This window comes from Columba livia, chromosome 5, assembly GCF_036013475.1.
Source record: "Columba livia isolate bColLiv1 breed racing homer chromosome 5, bColLiv1.pat.W.v2, whole genome shotgun sequence".
NCBI lineage: Eukaryota > Metazoa > Chordata > Aves > Columbiformes > Columbidae > Columba > Columba livia.
The window spans coordinates 30,330,894-30,346,736 of NC_088606.1; the positions used below are offsets into that span (position 1 = coordinate 30,330,894).

Below are 15,843 nucleotides of genomic sequence, written 5' to 3' on the forward strand. Positions count from 1 at the left end.
TTATTAAAGATTTTTCACGTTTAATTGCATTGAGCAGTGGTGGATTGATGCCAGCCAGTGGCTACTTGCCAGGTGCAGTTTGGGAGCAATGAGCGAAAACTCCTCCCTGCTCCCCAGCTTCAGATTTTTTGAAATCACTAACAGTACTGGGAAGCAGGGTCTATGAAGTCACCATGATTTTACTGAAGTTTTCAATTGCAAGTTTTCAATTGCAACCACACAAGTAAAATATTTTTGAGCTGTGTTTCTGATGTGTCAACTTTGCTTTCAGTTTGCTGTTGGGTAAAAGGGACTAGATTTGAAAAAAATGCCTTGAGGAATTGTTAACATGCCTTAATTTTGATTCTCTGCCCGTCTCTCTTACTTTTTGCCCCGAAAAGGGACTTTTTAAAGTCTGCATGAAGTAGTGTGAATGATGTGGTGTATACTAAGTATTTTTGGCAGTGAACAATTTGAGTGACAGAAGGCAAGCTGAGTGGCGGGAGGCATAGGCAGCGAGAGAACAAGTTAGTTTAAAGATATGCAAAGGAAGGAATTCCTGTCCTGAATGGCTCCAGGGAACAACCTGTGTTGGAAGAGGCTGACAAAAAAGGTAGCTCAGGTGTCAGGCTCTCTACAAAATAGCCATGTTCCTTGTGTTTTACCATGGCCATGTTTCATCTGCTTCATGGATATTTCTGTGAGGGAGCTCAGCTGTACTTTTCCTCTGGGGTCATCATTGTTCCATAGACAGCAGGTGCAGAAAAAGTTGTAGTTGGTGCCAGCCCAAGTCAGGGCGTGCAGGCAAAATGCTCTGTTCTTGACCTTAGAGAGGTGAAGGAATCTGATTTCTGCGGCAAATCACTGCTGCAAACAGAATTAGCAAAATATTTGTATATACATATTTATTATCTAAGATATTGTTTACATCACGAACAGTAAGAAGTTTGCTCCTTTCTGACAACCCACTTGGAAAAGGCTTCTTCTATGCTGCAGGTGTCTCCTTGTGCTTTATAAAACATGTAATTAAACAAGGCTTGTAAAGAAGAATAACTACAGTAAAGAGGGAATGAGACTGCACATATTAAAGCATTTTAGTTAAGTAGCTTAACTGATGTTAGGAATTTTCCAAATGGTGATGGTTCTCTGAAGTTATGTAAAAATATATCTACAAATAAACCAAAATGAGAATATAGGCTCAAGCACTGGTCCAAAATCAAGTAAACATGTAGTTGTTTAATTGTGTGCTTCCTAGCACAGTTTGAAACATGCCAAATCACACTCTTTCAGGTGATGCCCAGGCAGTTTGGGTCTTAGCATGTGTAAAGGACTGTTTAAAATAAACAGTGGTAATATTGTCTCCTTGATTATGGGGAAAGAGGTCAGCTGTATGGCAGTGGGCCTTTTCCCTGCCACTTAGCATCAGAACCAGTGATTCCTACCTGGTTTAGAGGGTATGTTCTTTTAAATTTCTGTGTTTTGCTTAGTGATTAGATCAGAAGCAAACCTTCTAATACTTTTTTGGGATTGCAAATGCAAGAAGGAAGCAAGGACCTATACCATACTGCTGTTCCCATTCATTGCTTTAACTCTTGGAAACCTGGCTCCTTGATGCTATCCACAAGGATTGCAAGACTTCAAACTCTGTTCTCTGCCTCTGTTAAGAGCGTATTTTCCTTGCTCTGGTTTTCTCTCTTCCTAACCTTTCAAGGTTTGTTTCTTTGTCTGCTTCTTGACCTTTCCAATGCAAGATCTTTGTTCATCAGTCATTTGCCTTCCTTTCTGTACCTGTGACAAATGGGCTTGACCTAAGCCTGTCTTGGGTAGTACTGCAATGTGGGCAGTATCAAGATGGCCAGCACTACTCTATATTTTCTGACACCTTTCTTTCCTGAACAACTTAAAGCTGATTGCTGAGGGGAAGAGGAGATGGAGTGCAATATAAAAGAAGGAAAGGAAATAGGCATTTATTGCCTGTCCTTGCTGTATAGCTGCCTGGCAGTGTAATCACTGGAAAGGTCTAGAGAGAGTCACCATTTTTGAGATGTCTTAAGCACAGCATGAAACATTCCAGAATGAAGTGGAGAAAGCACTGCTGCTGGAGCAGGCACCAGCTCCCAATCTTACTCAGGTGTTACTACATATATTCTGTGTAGCCATAGTGTCAACTTTTATTTAGGCTCCAGGTTTTTTGTTTGTTTGTATGAACTGTAGCGATGTATGTGAAGATAGATATGAACTGATGTTTTTTACAACGAAACCGTGACATCTTGTGGTATTTTCTTTATATATAAAGGAAAGACTAATATTTCATGATAGCTTTGTACTTGGTAAATAAGGCCTTTTAAAAATTTCTTGAGTTTCTTAAGTGAGTTAATAGTGGCTGCCACAATTAAGTGAGAATTTAGGCAGTCCTCTTGGCCAGAAATTCTCTGCTTTTCAGTATCATGAATTGGCTGTATTGTAACCTCTGTAGAGAAAGGAAATCCTGAATTCTAAAAATAGAATGCATTGTTATTTTAAGAATATAAAAGAAGAATGTTTCTGTTTGTTTAATTGGATTGTTTCAAAAATTTTGTACATTTACATATTTATTTTAGAACAGTTGTGTCAATGTAAGGCTATTTATTTAGTTATTTGGTTATTTAGTTATTTTTAAAGTTAGGGTTAGATCAACAGCCTTGTTTAATTTAGGTCAACCTATACTTATGTTTTAGCAAGTTAGGTTAAGTCAACAAACATTCAGAGTGACTCAGCTTCTCCACATGCTGTGAAGATATTGTTCAGCCCACAGTCCTTATGTGTGCTGGATCATTATCTTTGTGCTGTGAAAGACTTCCAGCTTTTACCAAGGTTCTTGTTGCTGTTAAGGTAATCACTAAAGTCTTCTCTAAGGCTTGCAAAAAGTAGGTACATTACCTACTGGAATAAAGCAACAGAAACCATCCCTTACAGAAAATAGGCAAAATCACAGTAACATGAAAAGAGAAACGTGAAGTGGCCTTTTTTTCTTTTGCACTTTTAGCACTGGCAATCTATCTACCTGCTCTGTTACAAAAACATGACAGTTTTAGTATGTCGAAAGAAATATTTTTGCAAAATGATCACAGCAACACACTTTTCTGACTATTGGATTACATTACTAATTACTCTGAAACTAGCATCAATGTTTAGAGTTTGTTTTCCAGCTCTCCCAGATGAAGTTCTTTATGTGGTCAGTTTTTCATTTGAGATATCTGTGCTAATCTTCTAAATAAATAGTTATTAAATCAAACTTCTGAGAGAATTGTCCCACCTTAGACAGTCTCACTTTTTATCTTAGTTAATTTCTGTTAGCAATTGTGCTTTACTACAGCAAAGAGGAAGGCTTCATTCAAGTAACTGTATATAGTGAATTACTATTTATTAATTATTGAAAGCTTCCCAATTAATTTTGGAAATATGTTAACATTTAGATATGTCAGGTCTTTTAGAGTTCTGTTTTTTTTAAAAATTTGATTGTCACATTAATAGGACAGATTTTTAAATATCACCTTTTTTTTTCAGCAGTTTGTCTTTGATCCTTGTGTTGACAACAGTCATTAATAAGACAGCACAGTTATGGAAGTACATAGTTCAGCTTGTGTCTGTGTGTGGATGGACATATGCCATTGAAATTATTGACTGGTACAATGGCTATTGGATTAAACCAGTTACTGAGTACTTAAAATTAGAGGTTCTAGTTGTTGTAATTTGAGTCTGATTTTTTTTTTGTAGTATCACTTGAAGTCTTTTAAAATGAAAGCCCAGAATTTACATAATCATTTGGCTTCTGTACAGTTATTGGTGAAATATTTTAGTAGGCTTTCCTTACATGTTTATAGTTGCTAAGGATAAAAACTCTTTAATGATTGCTTCTGCTTTGGTATCTGCTGAGGAAGGGTTAGTGCCAAACCTCCTTTTGCTCTGTGTTTTATGGATAATCTGCTGCCTTAGTACTCACAAAAGCTGGGCAATATCAAATTGGTCCTTGAGATGCTGACCAGTAGTGTTTTTGTCTGAAAAAGTGGGGTTTTAAAAAAAATCTTATGGGTAGTTAACGTTTATATGATGTTTTCAGGAAATGAAAGAAGCACACACCTTCAGTCTGATTACAGATGACTTCAAATGCTGGTAGTGTTTCCTGTTGTTTTTTTTTTTACCATAAAAGCTGCTACAATGTCATATAAAACATATTTTATATGAATGTTTAGACAGCAGCTTTTAAGACTCAGTGTTTGGAATGAAAGTCTGTTATGCTTTTCCCAAAGAATACATTTTTGTTGTAGTAACATTTGATTTAGTAAATTAATGAACAAAACCTCTGGATGTGTAATACAGAGTTTCCTCTGTATGATAATGACAGTTTTATTGAGAACAGTCATGCTAAGGTTAACATTTTTTTTACCTAATATCACTGTCAATAGACATAAGCAAGATTTAACATTGCTTGTGGACAGCAAGAGTTGTACTTAATGAATAATAATAAAAAAATGAGTAATACACATTTAGCTGTTTAATTTGTCCCTGTTTATTATAGAAAGTTTTTTGCATCATGATCATTAATTCATAGGAGGTTATCTACTTTGTCCTTCTATCCCAACATAGACAGACTCCTAACAATTGTTTGATTTGTTCTGTTAAAAAACCTTTTAGTAAGAAAGATGCAATTTCTTAGGCAAACAGTAAGATACTTTCAAAAATTCTTATTGTTGCAAAGCTTTCCTTGTCTCCATTCTGATTCTCTGTATTGTATAAATTCCTGTGTTTTAGATTTGCTTATTCTTGATGTTCCATGCAAAGGAGAAACAGATTGTTCCCTTCCTATCGCCACCAGTCTTTAATGTGTTTACAGACTAATCATTTATGCATGGATCCCATACGAGGACTGCATGTGTTTAGGATGAAGAATCTTCCTTTTTATGGAGAATGTATCTAATACGACTTATCTTCCTGATGGTCTTACACGTCTCTCATAAATTGACCTTAAGCAGTGAAGTTGAAAGTACAAGTTTGAAAAACAGAAATAAGGCTCTTTGAAAGGGTTCACATTACACATTGGGTAGTCTCTTAAACAGTAATTACATTCCTTATTTTTTTGTGTTTTGTTCTGATACATTTTCAAGTGATTAAAAAAGTACTCTCAGCTTTTCCAGAACTTCAGTGCCTGTGGTGAACCACATTTTCAGCTTCAGTTACGTTGAACCTTTTATTCTTAGACTGAATACATTTTGTAGGTTTAAGTGTCTTGGAAGCGTGCTGTCCTCTATTTCTTCTCCTTACACTGGAAAAAATATTTAATAAATAACAACATCAAGACTGGGGAAAGACTTGTATTAATACAGAAATCTGGCTAAGTTGCTAATCTGGAACCCACATTTTGTAAGTTATATAAATCATGATAGAGAGCTAATCTTCCTCTCTGTTTAAAAAAAAAAAAAAAAAAAAAAAAAGGCACACTTGAAATACACAACTAAACTGTGGCAGTTTAGCAAGTTATCATGCTGTAAAGGTAATTTATCCTGTTTTAGTTGTAAACTAATGCACCTAAGATTAGACCACACTGAAAGCAGTTTAAGAAGATGCATTTTATTTCACACTTGGAGTAGACAACCAGCGTGTGTGTGGACAGTTGTGATGTCTTAATGACTACTGATGAATTGTTAAGCATCCAGAAATAGATCATTTTTCTGAACCAGATGTAAACAATTTTCCACTCTCCTGATTCTTAGAGAAATATTGCATTTCCTCATTAAAGAAATTACAATGACAGTTTTACTCCTGGTAATTCCACTTCAAGCAGCTGTTACACTGAAACAAGGGCTTCTGTTAGTGTTGGAAATTTACATCCGATACCATCGTTTTTAGTTAGCTTAGCATTAGGTATCTTTTAGGTAGCTGGACATATATTCATTTCCTATTTTGCCCTGTATTTGGCAAAATAAATGCTATTGATAGTGTTGTAGCACCAAGCAATGCGGCTGTTTTTTGTTTACTTTTGTTTGTGCATATCAACATTATTGTTGGCAGGAATAAGCTTAGCTGAGGGAATATTTTTGTCACTGTTGCAACAGTTGGTCCTTACACAATGTTTTATTTGGAGAATCACACCATCAAACTGGCTTTCTTGGCATGAGAGTAGTTTATCTGAGGAAAACCAACTGAAACCCGGAAGATAATTCATGTATATAATTTACAAAAACATGTTGTGATTGAATTTATTTTTCGCTACAGAATATAGTAAATGATATTTCAAAGTCCACGTACTTACACATATGCATGTATAATACATGTAATATAGCAAATACTTTTGTAGGTAGGATAAATAGAGCTAATTTGAAAAGAGCAAATGGGAAGGGAATATGAAAAGACAATAAACAATTTAAGTCATAATGAGTTTAGAGGGAAATGCCTTTGCTATCTCTGAAATGCAAAAATTCCTTCAGCGTTTGAAAAAGATCAACTGTGCCCATTTTGAAAGATATTTTTAATTTTTCATTGCTTCTGTAAAAGAAAATTCTCACTCTTATGACATGCCATCAAGCTTGTATACTGTAGCAAGGTAGGAATCTGTTTAATTAGAATTATAAAACCCACCAGGATTACTTTCTCATACATATTCTAAATTTGAAACATTGTGGAGAAGAGGGAGCCAGCCCCCTGCCAGCTCAGGTGCTGGGGCAAGGGAAGAAGAGCTTCTCAGGCGTGGAGCACCACAACCCAGGGCTCTGAGTGGGTCCAGCAGGCTGTGAGGTTCAGCTCAGCAGTCGCTAGGCTGCGTGGTGAATGGCTCTATAAAACACCTGGATGTCTTCTAGTGCCTGTGCCCTCTGCTTTTCTATTACCTGGGTGATGGTAGCACCTGGATGGATGAAGAGAGTTAATTGCAGTTCAGATAGTCATAGACATAGTCTCTCGAAAGCTTTGATTCACTTCCACTTCGGCTTCATGTAAAGCAAATTTCTTTAAAACCGAGAGTAACTATTTAATTAATTTAGTTCGTATTTGAGCTAGAAAAATGTTTTTGGCATTAGATTGAATAATTTATTTTAATGAGATTGGGAAACAACAAAACCTTGAGTATTAAGGTCGTTCAGCGTTATTTGGATTATTCTTAGATTTTTAATCCTTAAGATATAGTCCATCTTAAGTTTTATGCTACTTAATTATTTCATCTTCACATTTGGGACTATGGGAGAAATTGTCATCTGGGTTATGTTGTCTCTATGTGAGATTAAGAATATTTCGTGTAAGAAACACTTTTTTTCATGATTTTTGCACTCAGAAATTCCACCCTTGTGTGAAAATTACTGTCGTTAAGATACATAGGAGTTGATTTCAATTATACAGAAACTTTGAGTATCTTCTGCCACTTCTTTAGTTAAGATTATAAAGGATATTACTTTAGCTTCAAAATATAGCTATAGATTACAGCAAGACACAAAGACACAAGATTTGTGTTCTTATGTAATGAAAATCGGTTTTGTCTAAATAATTTTTCCAAAACTCTGGTGTTTTACCTTATTGGTAAACTTTGAAAGTAACTTGAAGTTAATACAGTTCCTTAATATGACATCTCGTTTGGTAATTGAATGAAAATTGGATGTTTCTGATGTGTAGGCACCAATAATAATCCCTGTGTACAGTCAAGAATGGTTCCTGGCTTCCCAGGAAAAGGCACTCTTCTACGGAGGATATGAAGTGAGCAGAAGGTGCCTGCACAGTGGAATCATTCAAATATGGCCCCATTTCATGCTTCACTTCATGACAAAATGTGATTTTTGCCTGGCTAACAACTCCATCAGAAGTGTGGCCTATGTGACTATTTTAAATAAGCAAAAAATCAGTATCCATCTTTTCTAAGTTTATTCTGTCTGGTGTTGCTTCTGTAAGTTTTGAGTGTTGTAAACTTTTACAGAGCTAGGTTTTTCAGTGTTCATTATTTTACAGAGTAATATGAAAATAGAAAATACCATTATTGCTCCTCTTTAACAGGAATAAAACCATGCATAATGTTTTTAGAAACTTTGAGAGAGCAAGTTTTTGGTCCACATATAGATGGTAAATCATCAGTGAGAAATATTTTGGAAATGTGAATGGAACATGGCATAGTAAGCCATTCTCAGCCTAATGAACATGATAGGTACACCTTGCTGTTACTGTGACCATGCAACTGAGAATGTGGATATGAATGGTTAGCTGATTACTAGGAAAGTTTTACAAGTATGTATCTCTTAAGTAATTGTAATGCCTTTGTAGAAGTACATGTGCTGATGCTGGTGCCAACCTTCTCAAAGTTTGGCAATAGATTGCCAACTCCTTCAGTTCAAAATTGGTCGATGATAGAGGTGCTCAAGGAAATGGCCTCGAAATGTTATCTCATATTGTAAAGATAAGCGATCCATCTAGGATTTTTTGTGTGGTGCACAGTGCACATGAACAAAAATTCTGCATCTTTAAATACATGCACTCTAGCAGAATTTTCCAGATATTCTGTGGGAATGTTTTATGTTTGAATCTGGAAATCGTTTCTGCTCAGTATAAAGTCTATATGAATAACTATATACAGCAGCTTTTTCAGCAGCTTTTTTTTTCTTTTTTTTTTTTTTCAGGGGGTAATGTCCCCAACCAATAATTAGCAGTGGGTTGGTTCTTATGGTATAATCTGGAATAAGAGAGACAAAACGTCAGAGATTTAGATGCATTACTTTCAAACCAGGGATCTGACTATTTTGTGTCTCCTTTCAGCGCATGCTTTAAAGCTTACAAAAAAAGTATAAACTTCCTTGGGATACTTGGATAGGTTCTGAAGCTTCCAGTAATCAGTAATGAATGTATTGTACTTTTTGTTGGATTCTTTCTTTGGTATTCTTTTCAAAGTAATTATAACCTTAACACCTGCCAGTTCCTCTCGAGCTATGCTTATCATTATGTTTCTTTCATGTTGATAAAACTCCCAAATAAGACATGGAGTAACTCAATGATGTAAAATTAAATAGAATCTTTTGTATCAGAAAAAGGGTTTCTTGGCTATATTTTCAAAACAAAATCTTAGTTCCTTAAACTGGAAGTGTGAAAAAAAACCCCTTGCATTTTTGTGCTACAGAAAAAAAAAATGCCTTAGATAGTAATCTCAAGCTTACTCAAGTTTACTTTATAACCTCTGAAATTTTAAAAAATGTTTTTTAGTTTAAACAGGATTTAATCTGGTTTCAAAGCTGCGATTTCCTTAGGTCAAAATGGATGATTATGATTAAGTTTGGAGACATTATTTTGTGTGTCTAGTAACTTTAGTCTCAAGAAATAGGTATTTCCTAATGAGATATCATTTGGGCATTACATTACGTCTCAAACAGAAATGAAAAGTATTTCTTCCAGCTTCCAGGCACCTTTTTGGCATTAATCTGGGGAGAAATCCTAGAATCATGGAATAATACAGACTGGAAGGGAATCTGCTCCAGGAAGGTCTAGTTAGATCACCTTGCTCAGGACCTTGTCTTTGCAAAAGTTATCAGCAGGAACTAAGGGATGCAGTCACATCTCTTTCCTTTCCTAGTGGATACCACATTGCTCACAGAGGAAGAGAAAGACAAATGAACTTACTTGCTTGGTGGAAAAGCCATTTTCAGAATATAGTGATAAATGATGTCATATATGAAAAAATATGTGTCCTGTTTGATACTAGTGTGAGGAATGGTCTAGTCTGCTCTCAGAATTTATTTGTATTGATTGTATTTTACAGTTATATATTTTACAGTGTAGTAAATTCTCATGGGTTTGTATTTGCAGTTTCCTGAATGTGGTTTCTATGGAATGTACGACAAAATTCTGCTATTCCGCCATGACCCTACCTCTGAAAACATTCTCCAGTTGGTGAAATCAGCTGCAGATATCCAGGAAGGAGACCTAGTTGAAGTTGTCTTGTCAGGTAACTAAAACCAATGGAAATTACTGTCATGCTTTTGCAACCAAGAACTTCCACAGTATTTTTGACCCAGATAGGATTCAAGAAAAAGGACATTTTGTTTGCATGGACTTCGACCTATGCTGGGTCAAAATCTTACTCAGATGTGTATAGATACATTATGCCTATTAGTTGTTTGGTTTTTTTTTTAATTGCACTGTATACTTTAGAACAGCCTTATTTTGTCCATATTACTAGTTAAGCATCGGGTTATTTTAATAAGCAATTGAAACATGTATATTTCTATCTACATTTTTAGAGGAAAATATCATCCTGTGCAGCAGCGCAATCCTTTACAAAGATGCACAGTAGACATAGTAGAAACCAAATGTAACAAGTAACAACAAAAAGCAATAAATATTTTAACGTTTACTTAATTAACAGAGTAGCTTGAAGATCAGAAATGATCCTCACATATCTTGCATGAAATATCCACAGTTTAATATTTAGATGGATAGAGTATACATTTTTTCTTTTAGTCAATGCAGTCAGTTCATAATTACCTGCGAAGGAATTGTCAAGGCCATTCTTGCTAACAGTGACCTGGCTTCTTTTAAAGTAAGGATTTTTAGATTTAGTATATCTGAAGTGCCATAAAAATGTCCACTGGAAATGGAGTAAGTGCTTTTTCAAAGCCCTACTTAACAATGCCTGCCAGGGCTGCTCTGACTCCTTACGTGACTTATTTTTAAAACTAGGAAAGGAAGGGAGAAGAAAAATTCTAGGTGGGGAAGAAAATAAAATTATACAAATCTATATTATTTATGGATGACTGTCCACAAGGAGTGCTTGGATGCTTGTTGTACAGGACTATTGATTGTGTGACAGGTATAAATGATGGTGTGGAAGGTGAAAAGGTGGAACATGAGAAAATAACGATTTAGTGCCTAGGAAATAGAAAAGTCAGAGGAGACAAGTTGATAATATAAGTCCGTGCAAAGCCAGAGAATGAAAGTTATAGTCTTAAAGTGGCTATCAGGTGAAGAGATGTAAGAAGAGAGTAGTATGAGTGAATCATGAGGTGAAAGGCAAAATTTTGTAGGCAATGAAATGTCAAATGGATTGAAGGAGCATGTTTGGCCGTGTGGCAGAGTGTTTGGCAGAGTGGCCGTGAAGAGTGGATTACTCTGACTAAAGTAGGAAATAAGCACCAATTGTGTGACTGGAATGTGGAGGAATTCTGGGGATGCTGTTATGTGTCAATAGGACTTGTCAAAGAAAAGATGAGGTATGTGACTAAGAATTGTCCAAAGTTTACAAGGGTATGCAGTAGAGTGAATGCTGGAATTGTTAAGATATAAAGGTGTACTGTTTGATAAATGAAACTTAGAACATGGCCGAAGGGCTTTATTTTTGCTGCTGGAACATGCGGTTAGAGCATCTGGAAAGACACTTAAAATAGGGAGACACGTATGTCATATAAAAGTAGAAATTTAATCTATAGAAGAGTGCAGGGTTAGTGCAGAGAAAGCCAGTGCCCTAAGGGGTTCTGAAGCATGGAGGTAAGAGTTAAGCCACATAACCTAAGCCAACTGAACTTTTAAATATAGTTTTCTTTGGTAGGACCCTATTCCATACTCTTTGATTAAAATGGGAAGATGTACAATAAGGAATAATGCAGGTAATTCCCTTAAGTCATCACTCATCCTTTCCATATCAGGAAACAAATATTTCCCTTTTGAAAAGATACCAGTAATCTCTGTTTCATATTTTCTGCTGAAAATAATCACTCCAGATCAGTAAATCAGATGCAGCGGAAAAAAAAAAAAAAAAAACAAAAACACAAGGAATTTAGTGCTTTATTTGATTTATTGTTTATATGATTTTGGAATGGAGGCCACATATCTTCCACTTTGCCAAAATTAGGTAAATAGCTGTTTAAATCTTCAAGACGTGCAAGTGATAAAGGAGAACTATGCTGTTCAAGAGCATTAGGGGATTAATTATTTTATTTTTTATGTGAAGCGTCTCTCTACAAAACTGTTCAAGCATAGGCAACTCTGCAAGATTTAGAGGAAGCCTGTTAAACCAGCACTGTGTGAAAGTGTGGGTGGTACCTACAATTGCCTGAGGTCCATATATTTTTTTCCTTTCACCCTCCATTGCTGGCTGAAGGCCCGGAATTTTTAATATCACAAAGTACTGTTGTACTGTGTTCTAGCAACCAGATACCAGCTAAAGGTAAATCCCCAAAGTGCGCTGTTATACACTTCCTAGTAATTCTCTTATACAGTTGTTGACAGTGTTGAACAGCTGTATCATATTATCTGGTTTTATTTATGATGAACTCATGAAAGAAATGAACCTTTGTTTATTACCTTCTTGTTATTGATTTATGTCATTTCTGTGATAGACTGGTTCCAGTTTGCAATTCACTCATTGTATCAACTGTATCAAATGTTGTGCAACAGTAGCAGTGTGTCTTGACAGGTTAAAAAGAAAGAAAAAGAAAATAGGGAATTTAGGGAATCCAAATCATTTAGAAGGTCATTCTAATGGAGGCAATTCATAGATCAATACAATTTGTTGTATCTTGAATAAATTTATAATACAAAATGCACGTGTAAGATTATGATGTATTGAGAATTAAGTATGTTACAATTTTTTTGCATACTCTTTCATAGTTTTACAGGAAATAGGGTGTGATCATACCTGCATAGTCATAGCATTTCTGAGGCTTTAATTCTTGATTTTGTTAACTTGTTTTCACTGAAAGTGATCAGTAGTTCTAAAGCCTGAGAATAGTCTTTGTTTCAGTTTTATCATACTATTGGCAGTAGTTAGTAACAGAATTAGTTTCTTTCTGTTTCTTGTTCTGTTTGGGCCTTGTGTCCTGTTCTCCAACCAACCCCTGCTCTAGTATATCTACTTCTGGAAAATTTAAGGGAGAAGTATTACTATATCTTTGACCATACACCAGTCCAGTGCTGAAAGGTATTTCATGTGTTATTTTGAGAGTGCTTAATTTATATAATCACTCATGTCCTCAGTAAAATGAAGTGGCTTTTTTTACATACAAGTCAGGGTTGAGGAATCTTAAGGCTCTTCCAACAAGGTATACTGGTTTCTCAATTCCATATGGCCCAAAGACTCTGATTTTGTTTCCTTGTTTTTATTGAACAATTGAAGAAAGAATTTTTCTCCTCTCTGCCAAAAGATTTGAAAGTCTTTCTTTGGCCTTTCATTCCTTAGCAATGAAAAATTGTTATCTAGTTCTTATGCAGATAAATGTGTATTTCTAGTATTAGCAAAGCTGACAAAGTATTCTTTTTAAAGGCACTTATTTTTAAACTAGCTTCAGAGGCAATAGATTTAAAACAGTACAAAGTACTTAAAAAAATATGCCCTAAGTAGTGATATTGCTATCAAATAATCAAGTATGCACAATGTTAATCCAATATGTTTGATGATGCATACCAGAAATGTTCTCTGAGCTTGTGCAAAAGATGGCAAATTACCAGGTTTTAGATTATGAGTTAGATTAGATTTCTTAGATTAAGTCTCTTTTGGACTAGGGAACCCAGAGCTGGACACAGTGCACAGTACTCAAGAGTGACTGATAATGGATAGGAGAAATTATTGCAATAGTACATGCAATCAGGAAAGTTTCTTTTCTCTTACTTTGTGGCCTTTAGGTTCTCAATAAAAGCATAATGCATTTTGTAATGCTATTCTGTAAAACTAAATAGGTGTTCGTTTTCAGATACACTGTCTTTTCTGGCGTATAAGACTCTTATATAATAGCAAAAAAAAATACCAAAGAAAATTGTAGGAATTTTATGATTTTGTTATTTCAAGCAATGAATATATTAAATATTATCAAAATTTTAGCTTTAAAGGCCAACAGTTCTATCGCTTATTACTTTTACTAAAGTACTGGGAAAGAAAATGTGAGATATCACAATTCCTCTTATTAATAACCATTGTTTACAATTCCTCATCCGTCTTTTTCTCCAAAAATGATGTGTTCTCTTCTGGTACTACTTTGATAATCCGAAAATTATGTGTGGCTTCATGGAGAACCACAGCTTGACTATCTAGTTCATATTGTTCTAAAGTTGAGGACTCTTTCCCTCCCCAGTTACAGTGGTATGATTTCAGCAAGAAATATTATTTCATATCTCTTCACGCAACTTATCTTTGTAGATTACATTCACTTAAGTGCCTTTCTGCCGGTACTGTTGCACATATGAGGTTTTAAAGTGATGTAGTTAGTTGATGAAAGCTGCTTCTTAAACTAACTGTTTGGATTTTTTTAATGAAACACTGAAACAGGCTTTTTTAAATAAAAAAGATTCCCCAGTGTAATTTCCTGAAGCTGGAATCTCAACTTTTGTCAACTTGTGTCTGCTTTCAGTGTTCTTCCTGTGCTACTGGAGGAGTTTGCTGTGAAGAGTAATTGCTAAGGCATGTTTTCTATATTGACATGCTGTAATACCAGCTCCTAGCACCACACAATAAGAGTATGTAAAAGATCAGCCATGCAGTGCCTGTTCTAATATTATAGAATTTGGAATGATTTCCTTCCCTCAGCCACATATTAACTTAAACATTGCAGAAATTGCTGGATTTGGTTAAACTCATCTGCTAACAGTTCAGTGTTTTTCACTAGACAACACTGTGCTTGATAGACTTTCTTTCTAAATCAAATGACAGCAAATGAAACTTGCAACATCATGGCCTGATACATGAAAGCCTTCAGTCCATGTCTCAAATTACACAAGAATTTAAATACATTTCCTCCATAAACACTCAAGAGCATCAGGGTCCTCCCACAGATGAGCCTTTGCTAAATGTAGCGATTCATTTCCGCAATGGTAAAATTCCCATGTCACGGAGGGGAGAAAGGTATTCCCAGTTCTGCAATACTGGAAAAGAGTGAGAACTATATTAACAGTCTGAAATGTTCAGGGAAGTATTCAAATTAATGCAGGCAGTTTTAACTGAAATATATTCAGACATAGTTTCAAATTATTACAGATTTTTTACAATGGTACATCACAAATTAGCTGAAGATGGGTTATGAAAACAGAAACATTGTGCTGTAAAATATACACATATATGAAGAAGAGAGAAGCATGTGCAATGGGTTTATTTTCTTTTGATCCTGTTTAGAATCATAGAAGGTCCTGCATTGGAAGGGACCCACAACGATCATCGAATCTAACTCCTGTTCCTGCATATGACAGCCCCACAGTTCACACCATATGTATGAGGGTGCTGTCTAGTCTCTTCTTGAAGAGACTGGTCTAGTCTCTTCTGACTAGTCTAGTCTCCTCTTGTCTCCTTTTTAATTAAAAAAACACCAGTCTACCTGAATACAGGGCCGTAAGAATTTTTGTCATTATACTTAATAATTTGGATATGCCTTGAAAATTTATTTTTGAAGGGAGGAAAAACCTCTTTGAAAACATAAGAGATTGGCCTTGAGCACAACAGTGGATGATATTGAGCACTTCAGCAGTGGGAAGGACAAAAGGAATGCAATATATATTCAGGTGCCTATGTTGAACTGGTTGAAGTGTTTTATTTCTAGAGTACATTACAAATATCTAAACAGAATATGCATTCTGAAGTTCTGTACATTCAAGATATATTACGGCAATTATTTTTGAATGGCATGTCTGAAAGGAGCAGCAGAACATAGCGTTACTGCCACAACTTTGCTGCTGAAAACTCTGCACTGTGGCTAAACATCCCCTGAGGCACTGATATCTGATGTCAAAAGCTATACTGATCCAGCGCATTCATTTTTTATTGCACATGTCGATACTGGTCAGGGTAGAGAAAGCTGAACTGTCAGTCCTAGTACTGTATGGTTATGTAATCAGTTCATATCCTAATACTATGTGTTTTCCTGTTTTCATTGTTGTTTACTTAAT

General features: G+C 35.4%; 1 protein-coding gene across 2 annotated transcripts in view; it reads left to right on the forward strand.

The window, feature by feature from the left end:
* Positions 1–15,843, forward strand: part of PRKD1 (protein kinase D1) — a 136,019-nt gene that overhangs the window by 62,067 nt on the left and 58,109 nt on the right. For both annotated transcript variants that reach the window (XM_065064151.1, XM_065064152.1), the window contains exon 2: positions 9,787–9,925. In XM_065064151.1, coding sequence (XP_064920223.1) covers positions 9,787–9,925 — 139 coding nt within the window. The remainder of the gene's footprint in view (positions 1–9,786; positions 9,926–15,843) is intronic.